Genomic DNA, 11,942 nt, shown 5'->3' on the forward strand with positions numbered 1-11,942 from the left:
CTTTAAAAGGAAATTGAGTTTTCAGACACCACTAACAATGTTATCTCAATTGAAAAAACATATAATTGAAATCGAAGGGAAGAAAACAGGTTCGAACCTTGGAGACGATATTGTTGAGAGAGATGACCTCAAATCATCGAAAGAATTGGCTTTTCATAAACTATAGCAGATATAGAGGATATTTTAGTTAAAAAAATGTATCTTTTATGATTATTCTTGTCTACTTCTAACATCAAAAGAAATAACTTTAAAACAAAAATATTACACATCAAACAAGATTAAATTTCCTATTTTAAGAGAATATTAAATCCAATGTTAACCGGTGAAACAGGAATTGATTTTGATCACATGATATTTTAAAAATGAAATATCTTTAAAAATGTGATATACTTTTATTTGGTTAAACAATTTTAAGATGATCTTAACACGTTTAAAATTCATTTACATACTCAAATCTGAAACATATCTTCAAACATTATTGTTATACAGTAATGAACTACTAATATATATAATTATTTGGTACATTCTCTGTAAATTTTTTTAAATTTCATAAAAAGTTTTAGGAATTGACAAGTATCTATGTATAATAAAATATTTAAAAGAAAAGAGAACTGCGCGTCAATTTTTGAAGGGCGTTGGTGTTTTGTTGTTCAATTATAAGTTCTTAAAATATTAATCGTATAAAAAGTTATGGAAAGGTGTAAAATCACATAAGTTTTACACCGGTGTAAGTTAATTATTGATACAATAATTAACTACTGATGATATATGGATACATGGGGAGGAATCCGCTTACACTGGTGTAAAACTAAAGTTGTTTTACATCCTTTCATATCTCTTTGTACGGTTAATATTTTAACAATCCAACTATTGAATTTAATATTTTATTTATATAGATCATGCATGTCAAATTTGATGTTTTTCAACTATTTGTTTTATGTAAAAAAAAATTGTTGTTGAATATATATTAATATATTGAGTATTATAGATCAATATGATAGAAATATTGGATCAATTAAAAATTTTACATGAATGACAAGTACAATTATATTGATTCAAAAAATTTTAGTTTTTTTGGGTTACTATTACTCATTTAACACAACACATTGCTAGCGTTTGATGCTTTCCCATGTTATAATTCCAACGGAATGTGATTCTTTAGAATGATATTGCCGAGTGTACAAGCCCAATTTGCCCGGGCCCAACAACCAAATAAAACCCAAACCAATTAAACTAACCTACCAGCCCAACTAACCCAATACCCTTCATCCCAAACCAAGACCCAAGCCCAAATACTAAGGGTCAAACTAGGGTTTCAGCTTTTCTGAAACCCTAGTGCCGCCGCACCCTACTTGCCCTACCACCGCCGTTCTGCTGGCCGCCGTGCACGTCCCATCGCCTACTCTCTGCTCCACTGCTCGCCCAGTTGCCTTGTCTCGTCAAGGTACCTGCAAACAATAAAAGAATAGCAGTACCAACAATAGAAAAAAAGGAGAGAAAAACAAACACAAGAGAGAGTTGTAAAATGACTATAAAAGCCATATCAAACATTGTAAATGCCCCCCCTTTTTCACGATTTGAAGAAATAAAAAAACAAAAAAACAGATTCAACAACCCCTTTTCGGTATATTTATTTTCTTTTTCTATTTTTATTTTTTTCTCTTTTTTTTCTTTCTAACTATTTTGTGTTCGATTTTGTTTCTTTTGTTTTTTTAAAACTATATATTTATAACATATAAAAAAGCAAAAAAAAACGTACCTTTTGATTTTTCCAGCCACCGTGTACGGTGGCCAGCGCGGCGACGACGTGGCGGCCCTGTTCGCCGGTTTCTGGGCTCTGGTCGGAGGAAGGGAGAGAGACTTGAGAGAAAATTTTGGTTTTTTTTTTCTGGAGAAGAAGGGAAGAATGAAAATTTTGAAAAAAATTAGTTTAAATAGGCTTCCAAAACGACGTCGTTTTGGGCAGCCTTCTCAGGCACCAAAACGGCGCCGTTTTGACCTGACCCGTTGGCCGACCCGACCCGCTCCAGGGGGATCCGCGTGTTTTTGACGGAAGGGCTAATTGCACGTTTAGCCCTTCCGCTTTTTAATGCTTTTAAAATTAGGTTCTTTCAATATTTTGAATTTTACCCGGAAAGTTTTAGAGTTTTCCAATTTAATCTTACCCGAACTACATCATTTTAATGGAAGGGCAATTTTCTTTACTGGTCCCTCCATGTTTTATGAATGTTCAGAGTAGTCCCCCCGCTTTTGTTTATTTGCGTTTTGAGCCCCGAATCTTGTTTTAATGCTTAATTTAGTCCTTTTGTTATTTTGTTTGTTTTCTTAATAAATTTCATATTATTACTATTATTATTACTATTATTATTAGTTTTATTTTTATTTTATGTTTTCGTTATTATTGTGATAATATTAATTAGTTTATACTATTTTTAGTTTTAATTTTATTTCATATATATATACATATAGGTATTATGCCCGTACATATATATATTTTTATTATATAGTATTTTCACATACCTGCATATATGTTTATATATATATATATTGCATTTTCATAAATATACATATATATACTTACATAAACTTTTATATCTAATAACTTTACAACATATATATATTTTTCATATTTTATAATTTTCATATATTTTCCTTTATTTTTATGTTCATTTATGTATTTATTTATATGCCCGTTTTTATGTTTTAGTTTATTTATTTATTTATTTGCTATGGTATATGAATGATTGATTTATTTTATTATTCGTTTTTTGCTCATTTGTTATTCGCATTATCATGTCTATTATTTCATTATGCATATAAATATCATATTTCAAAAAAAAAAAGGAAAATATTTCTAATTGAGGCAATATTCAGCGTTTGGAAATTCGAGAAAACATGCCCTAAGGTGCTGGGTGTCAATTTTTCTCGTTCAACCAAATGGCTTAATATCCTTTTAAAAATTTCAAAATAAGGCAATGTTTTGCGTTTGGAAATTCGAGGAACGTGCCCTAAGGTGCTGGGTTTCGATTTCTCGTTTAACCAAATTGCCAAATATCCTCTTGAATTTTAATCCATGCCATTCGAGTTTTTTTTAAGGATCGTATTTTAAATTTCTTTAAATTTTTTAGTTTTTCGACATTAAGACATTAAGTAATCAACTAGGTAACAATTTTTGGGCGTAACGAGGGTGCTAATCCTTCCTCGTGCGTAACCGACTCCCGAACCCATTTTTTGAATTTTCGTGGACCAAACTTGTTGTTTTAATAAAATCAAATCGTTTATTAAAAACAACCACTTTTCGAGGTGATCCAATCACACCTCATAAAAAAAAGATTGGTGGCGACTCCCGTTTCTTTTTTTCAAAACCCAAGTCGATTCCGTTTTTCATAAAAAAAACGGTGTCAACACCGAGAAAGTTACTTTACAATGTTTGGTATAAGATATTGAAGGTTACATTATCATGTTTGGTTTACTAAATACTTTCCTAAGAATGTAATAATAATTTACAATTTATCATTATGAAATAAAATATAATATTCATATATTTAATTTTTATAATAAAATTTATTCTTAACAAATATTTGGATTAAATATTTAATAATAAAATTTAATTGATATTTTTTAATTTTTTAAATTTATAATGTGAATTGAAAGTAAAATTATTTTAAATCTTTCCTACATTTTAAATATAATAATGCACATATAACATCATGTATATATAAAACTAAAGTTAATATATATATAATATTTGTGAAGAATGTATTGAAGTAATACAGAAAATCAAGTAGTAGGATAAACGAATAAGATAATAACTTCTTGCCTTTTACATTTAATAATAGACTATTACCCTAAACCAATATAGAATAAGATTAATTGTCTTTATATATTTTTTTAACTTTCCAATCTTCATGATAAAGTAATTTTCCCACTTTTTATCATGTGAATCACATTATCAAGTTCATGGGAAAGTAACTCCTAAGAGAAAATTAAATTTTAAGAAAAGTAATAAAATTTGACATATCAAATGTTAGAATCACTTTCCAACTGATTAAATTATTAGAAAAGTGGCTACTTTCTATTATACGAAAAACTACAATATATATAAAAAAAAAACGCAAACAACTTTTGATTTAGATTTCATCACCATTATCCCATATATTCCATCGCATCTAAACTTTAATGTCATGTTAGCTCAACTGGAAATAAGCATTGATAAAATGGAAATTTATGCTCTATTTGTTTTACTGAAAATGACTTTCGAAAAATGATTTCTGGAAAATGATTTACTCTTCTGGAAAAATTAATATTTTCTGGTGTTTGGATGAATCTGTGTAAAATATTTTTTTTGTTCTTTGCAGATTTCTTGAAAATATTAAAAAAAAATTGTTTTCAATTAAATAAACATACATTTGAGATTTATGATAAAGAGTTTAAATGAAGTAGTGAATTGATTACGAAGTGATGTTAAGGTGAAATTATAGTAAATAATGAATCTTCATGATGTTAAGGATTAAATTGTAAAATTTTTTAAATTTATAATTGAAACAAGAGAAGTGATATGCATGAAAATTTGTCATGTGAAACAAGATATTATAAAGAATTATTTGATTAAAATTCTTATATGGTGACAAATAAATTATATGGCAATAAGGACTAAATTGAAAATTGTACAAAAGCTTAAGTGTGAAACAGTTTAATATGTGAATGAGGAAATTATGATAAAAGTCTAATGAATGTGTTATGAGATGATGAGATATGTATAAATTATTGTAAATGTGAAATTGTGAAAAAAATATGAAAATTTTATGATGACAAGGACTAAATTGTAAAACTTGAGAAAATATGTGGATGAAATAATAGAAGTGAAATACATAGAAATTTGCTGTGTGAAACAAGATATTGAGATAAATTATGTGATTAAAGTGTAACAAGAAATAAAATTGATTTAATATGATTAATTAGTAAATATTGAACTTTTATGACAAAAATAGACTAACTTGAAAAGTTATGAAAGTTTATAAGAAAATATTTGATAAGTGAAGAATGTAGCAGAGAACGTAACATCCGGTGCTTTGACTTGGTGTTCAAATCGGGTATGGGGGTGTTATAATGAATAGAGTCTTATTAGGTTGGAAAATATCTTACGAACAAAATTTGGTAAAAAATTTTACAAGAATAAATGGATAATTTTACGTTGACTAAAAAACTTTTTACGTCAAGCATCCTATTTTATATGAAATAAACATCGAAAAAGATTGAAAATATTTTGTGTAAAAACTTTTATGTAGAATATTTGAATTTTTTTTCTTGCCTTTAAGAAGCATATTTAATTAATGAAAGAAGATCAGTTTAAGAAAAATCCAGGCAAGAATTATCCATTGTTCACACACTAAAATCATACAAATTAACATCAATCAGATCTTTGTCAAAGACAAATATGTGCTTACTTTTGAGGTCAAAATCGACCAAATCGATTGATAATTGATTTTACACGTAGCTATCCCAAATTGGATGAAATTGTTTAGTTAACCTTCATATTGACTTCTTGATTTTGTTTGTAGGCCAAGATATATAGTAATTATTTTTATTTTATTTGGTTTTAAATTCGAATCGGTTGACATATAATTGGAACAAACTGTTTACTTTTGTCCATATTTGCTGAAATATTTAGGGAGAGATTTAAGTGGAGTTGTCAAAATCTGTCTTCATTAAATAAGATTCAAATTGATATATTGAAAGATCTATTTACATGGATCAATTGCACAATTTTTTAAAAAAAAATATTTTTTATATATTTTTTAAAATTAATATTATAGAGTCATAGAAAATAAGAACATAAAAATATGATGCGATACATAAAACACTACAAAATGACGCACAAATATCACGTCTATAAAATAATTCTTCAAAAGGAAAAAGACAAATTGATAGTAAACGTATAAATGAAAGAATTCAGAAACAAACTAGAAATGCATCACCTGATCAAGTCACTGAAAATTGTGTCTTAACCCGGTTATCATAATATCAACCTAACGATGAACTCCAGTCAATAAAAAAAATTACTGTCAAGAATCCCAAGAGACCCATTGCATCAGTGGTGCACAAAATGTTAAGTCTTTGATGATTTATCTTCCTCCTCACCACCTCATATTCTAATTTTACAATCACAACCATCATTGTACTCTATGCTGAGGATTATGTGATAGATTTAAATCAAACTAAAATTATAATGGCAAATTTGAAATTATTTTTTGTATTAAAATAGCTTAAATTGAAATTCTTTAACTTTTGAGAGGGTAAAAATGAAAACATCCTATTTAACAAAGAGACAAAAAAAAACATTGAATTATTAAAATTGAGTAGGGACTAAATTTAGAATTATATAATAACGGTGCATGTTTAACATTAGTTCCACATTATTTCCAACATCGATTACTATTATTTTTCTTAATATATTAATAAATTTACTTTTATTGCATGCAGGAAAATGATATGAATTCCAGGAATTTTGATTTTTCGAGGAGAAGTTTATGGAGAGAAACGAATTATTTCAATATATTTAGTATTGAATTTGGGATATTTATTTTTGGTTATATCCCTGAACATATTTATTGAGGGAGTCCATCCACTTTTAATGAATCACACTTCACAAATTTCTCTAAAAAATAAATTAAAAACCCATCAACAAACAGAATTAATTTTTATAATTAAACAAACAATGGGAAATGGATTAAATCCAAAACCAGAGAAAGTGGCAGTCTTAGGCTCAGGCAATTTCTATGAAGCTCCTCCAACCCTTAACCCAACTTAAGTAATTAAAAAACGTTTTATTGTTATGATACATGTAAGCAGTGACATCAATGAATGAGAAAAATACGTAAACACAAAGAAATAGTAGTCAATTTCATTTTCCAAGATATATTAAAGAAGAAATGTAAAATTAAATTTTTTTTTGGATTTACTAAAAATAATGTTTCTAATACAAAAAATTTCTTGAAAAAGTATTTTAAAAACGTTAGGTACATTATTTATATGAATTGAACACCAATAGTGATTTCAAAGAGGGGAATACTAATTTGTGTATATGATCTTAATTAAGATGACATTTAACAAAAAAAAAAAACAATTAATGAATTGCTTTTTATTGAATAACTAAAGGTAAAATATTTTTAAATAAGGTAAAATATACTATTAGTCACTAAATTATGTGTAGGTTTTCATTTTGGTCACTTAGTTAAAAAATGTTACAATTTGGTCACTAAATTATTTGAAAGATTTCATTTAAGTCATTGGATTGTTCACACTGCCTGCACCAATCGAAAGCTCTCTTTCTCCTTCTCTTCTACAATTCAGTTTTTTTTATGAAACGTTTTGGACGTCATGAATTTGCAAATTAAAATTCAAACAATTTTTTTTCGATCTCCAACACCGACCGTCAAATTGACTTGGATCTAAGATATGTTCTTCTACTAGTCATGGATATTGATTCACCGTATTGAGCGTTGAATCGTCGCCTGGATTTCGCTGGTGGAACTTATTTAAAAAAAAAGACTTTAATAATTCAATGACTTAAATGAAAATTTTTTAATAATTCACTGACCAAATAGTAACTTTTTTAGTTAAATGATCATACTGAAAACTTACCAATAGTTTAATGACTAATTGATATAATTTACCCATTTTAAATAATTATTAAATAATTCTTAACACATGTATATATATATATATATACATATATATATAGAAACACCAATTAGTCAAATCCTTCAAATTTCTTTAGTCCATTAATGTTCAACTTTTTAAAGTGTCAACAGTATTTAATTACTACCCTTCATCGAGAACCCATGGCACCAAGTTCTTTTTGCAAGACAGACAAATAGAAAAGTTCATTGTAGAAGTTGGGAAAGTTTTAAGCCAAGTCCCCAAAGTTTCCATCTCAAAATTGAAAAATGGTGATGCAAAATTCTCAGGACAAAAGTAGATTGTAAGAGATATTGAGGCCAACCCCATAATCCTACCATCCATTTTCCATATCACACAATTTGGTTTCCTAATAAAGAAAAATTAGAAGTGGTAGATCATTAATGTCAATATCTATGCTAGGGGACAGCAGCTTAATTTTTTAAATTAGAAGTAGTAAAAAACTTGTATTTAAATTTTCAATTAATATGAATTCTGAACAAACCTTACTCTGTCCTTTTCAAACTATATTTATATGATATAAATTATATATTATATAGACAGAAAAAGCACAATTATTTTTTATCCAAAGAAATAATTATTCGGTATGTTACTCATTGAGTTTTTCAATTCTACAATTAATATTAAAAAAAAATCAAATGATGATTATTTTAATCTCATTTATGAAATTAAACCACTTTTCTATCTACCTACATTATATTATGTATTAAAGGAGCTCAAATCTTAAATATTGAAATAAAATTTAACAAATTTTTCGAACAAAATTTTATATATTAATCTGATATTATATTTTTATTTAAACTCTTTTAAATAAATATAAAATAACATTTCAAAACTTTTATAGATGACTACAACATGTTAATTAGTGTCTATAGAGAACGTGGGCAAGTGCCAAAGCTTGTATAACTATGGTAAAAAGAAAGGAATAATCCTTTAGAAGATGCAAAACAGAAACAATCTCCAAGAGTAGAACCAAAATTTCCAGAATTTTAAGCTTAGTTTTTTAAAGTCACATTCTGTCAATTCCATTAACCATAATTTCATATATTAAATGCATAATCAAAGTTATCGAACTTTGAATGAAACCTTGATTCAAGGCTTAAGGTGAGGCAAGGCAAGCCACGACAAAAGCCTCCCGACGACTCCACATTCTTTTTCGGCCTTTTAATTTGGATTAAATTCTAATAAATTAATTAATCCCGACATGGACACTCACTAACACGAAAATAATATAATATTCTTTTAAATTTAAAAATTCGCAATTGTTTCTGAACTTCAAAGTTCGCAAACTTGTTTTTATTTGATTAAAGAATTTGATTGTTTCTAGCGGAAATGTTATTCCTTTTCCACCACCAACATGTTGCCTGATTTTTGTAATTTATACGGCTGTACTGTAAATAAAGATTATCGTTAGAATACATTGTGATAATTAGAATGAAAATAGAATTTAGTGAACATAAATTTTAAAATAATTCCTACTTAGAAAAATGGGAAAAAGGAGTCAATTCGTCATAAAATATTAAAAAGTCGAAGGACTTTCTATTAAATATCTAAAATTTTATTTAAATGTAATTAAAATTAATTATAATTTTTTGTCTTCATCTTTTAATAACAATGTTGAACTTTTAACTTAGGGTTCTAAAAATCTTGAAAAGAAAACCTTGCATTGAATCAAAACAATTCTTTTTCTTGTTCTTTATTGTCATTGATGCAATTCAATTTAATTAGCAGAATAAATTTGAATGTATGATTTTATTACACTGTTTAAACTTAATTTATATGATTATGAATTTTGAGAAATTTGTGAATTATTTTAAATTCTTTTAACCAGTTGCTTGAACAAGTAATATTTTAAAATATAGTGCTAATTATTATTCATTGAAAATGTTAAATTTGACGGGTATTAACTTAAAAAAAATTAATATTCATATTATTGACGAGCTTCTTTGAAAAAAAATTGTTAGACTTTGAAAAAATGATTTGTTTAAGATACCTATCTCCCGCTTCTGTTAATATATAAAATTTCATATAAATTTCAATAAAAATTTTAGGATTTTAGTTAATTCTTCACTTCCATTCAATTTTAACTCAAAACCCAAACTTTTCTTTTTTGATGCATAAAGTAAAATTACAACCAATTAAACTAAGCCAACAAAAGGATTTTTTGCAAACAACTCTAACCCTTCTTCTCTACCAAAACCCATTTTGGCCATTTAGTCAACTTCTTTGTTTCCTTCTCTAGGAATATGTTCTAACCTCCAATTCCTTACTTTGTCCAATAGCTGATGGATACATTTGACTAAAGCCAAAAAAGAATATTTCGAGTTGGAAGACTAAATAGTTTCAAAAATCTCCGAGTTATCTGTTTGTATCAAAACTCTATCACACTGTTTTCCTTGCAGTAATGTTAATCCATCTAGGACACCCCAAAGTTCAACATAAAAAATAGGGCACTTACCCAAACATCTATTGAAACCAAGAAGCCACTCCCCGTTTTCATCTTTCAGAACACCTCCTGTAGTAGCGTAACTAGAGTCTATCTTCATCGCACCATCAGTCTGAAGTCTTACCCAGTTACCACCCCATTCCAACTCATTTCTCCTATCTTGCTTTAGGGTGGATTTACCTTTATGACCAGGTGTGCACTATTTAGCCCAACTAAAAGCCAAACCCAAACTTTAATCATATAAATTTCAATGAACTTTCTAATATTTAATGAACCTAAAGCATTTTCCTTTTCATATTAATACATAATGAGGAAGATGAGAAAATTATAAAGAGGGAATTATAATTAATTATAATTATGTTTAAATAAAATTTTAAGTATTTATTAAAAAATCTTTCAATTTTTTAATGTTTTACTCATTAATGGTGTAAAAAATTGTGGTGTATTGATTGTGCATGAGACTCATATACCAACAATGCATCAAATATTATCCTTATAATTATTTACCTATTATATTAGTAATTTTGCAATTTACCTTTTTTCGTATTTTTCTAATTGAATATTACTTGATACCAGACTCAAGAGTTTTGTAATATCTAGTAGATTACATTTTAGCATGTATGCATCAAAATAATCCAACATATTTAAAATTTCCCTTCAAATTGGTAATATATAGATGAATAAACTAGTTATCAGCAGAGATATATATATTTAAAATATATTACTAATTTTAATTTTTTTGGAACAAAAAGAAAGATTAAATCATAACTAAATTAGGTAAGGTGAGGTCAGGTCATCCCAAAATAATCATCATGCAATAACAAGAGGACTTCATCCGGCAGTTGCATAAAGATATACCTACTCAACGGTCTCGAAAACGCCATTAAAGCTAACCCATTAGTTACCATGTTGCCCACTCTGAAAGTATGTGTAACCTTAACCATCCAAGAAAATTGTAGTAGATTCTTAATGACTCGTGTCATAGCTGAAAAATGTTGACCAACTACATTTGCTTGAATCACTTGAATAACGTCAGTACTATCCATCTTAAGAATCACTTATTTCAGCCCGAGACTTCAAGCTAGTTGGAGACTTTCCAATGCACCCCAAAGTTCTTCATCAAGAACTGAGTAGTAGCCAATATTCCTTAAGAAACCAACAATCCACATCCCATGTTGGTCACGAATTAATCCACCTGTTGAAGCATTCCCAGATGCCTTATTGATGGCACCATCAGTATTTACCTTGTGCCACCCATATCCAGGTGGAATCCATCTTATCATTTTGCAAGTTTTAGCTTTTTTATACCTCAAGGAGCCCACAAGTCCATGGTTTAAATAAAGGTAACTTTCTCTCATGCAGTAACTTTTCTTCAAGACACTTTCACTTTCAACAAAATATGCATTAAAAACGTAATTGAACTTTCCCAGATTAATTAATTTCTTTTATCTTTTTATGCTAGAAAAATATTCCATCAATAATCAAATAATAATTAATTTTTTGGGATCAACTTGATTAAGTAACGAACAAGTAAAAATAGCGGAAGAAATTGAGAAATTAGACACACATTTAACGTGGAAAAACCCCTCCAAAGAGGATAGAAACCACGGGAAAAGATAATTTTGCTATAATGGCAAAAAAATGAAAAGTACAAAAGATGGAGATAAAAACTAAACCTCAAAAGCCTGAAAAGAAAGAATGCTCAAAACGTAAACACAAAATTCTCTAAAAGTGTTATGAGTTCTAATCTCTAATGGGTGTATTTTCTAAGGTCGTAAAAGAGCCTATTTATAGG

At 27.8% G+C, this 11,942-nt stretch overlaps 1 protein-coding gene across 1 annotated transcript; it reads right to left on the reverse strand.

Annotated features, from left to right (window-relative positions):
• Positions 1–1,332: 1,332 nt before the first annotated feature.
• LOC107941144 (uncharacterized) lies at positions 1,333–11,430 on the reverse strand. The gene is made up of 3 exons (XM_016874682.1): positions 11,241–11,430; positions 10,160–10,327; positions 1,333–1,448 (listed from the first exon to the last, which is right to left on the reverse strand). Exons 1-3 carry the CDS (start codon positions 11,428–11,430, stop codon positions 1,333–1,335), a joined length of 474 nt encoding a protein of 157 aa, XP_016730171.1.
• Positions 11,431–11,942: the final 512 nt, after the last annotated feature.

The sequence above is a fragment of the Gossypium hirsutum genome, chromosome D12, assembly GCF_007990345.1.
Source record: "Gossypium hirsutum isolate 1008001.06 chromosome D12, Gossypium_hirsutum_v2.1, whole genome shotgun sequence".
NCBI lineage: Eukaryota > Viridiplantae > Streptophyta > Magnoliopsida > Malvales > Malvaceae > Gossypium > Gossypium hirsutum.

Excerpts from the sequence above, each read along its gene's own strand:
- LOC107941144 (XM_016874682.1), bottom strand. The coding sequence starts at position 11,430 with ATGATAAGATGGATTCCACCTGGATATGGGTGGCACAAGGTAAATACT. Across the intron at positions 10,328-11,240 it reads ACTTTGGGGTGCATTGGAAA|GTAAATCCACCCTAAAGCAA; the intron begins GTCTCCAACTAG and ends CTGGTCATAAAG. Across the intron at positions 1,449-10,159 it reads TGGTTTCAATAGATGTTTGG|GTACCTTGACGAGACAAGGC; the intron begins GTAAGTGCCCTA and ends TATTGTTTGCAG.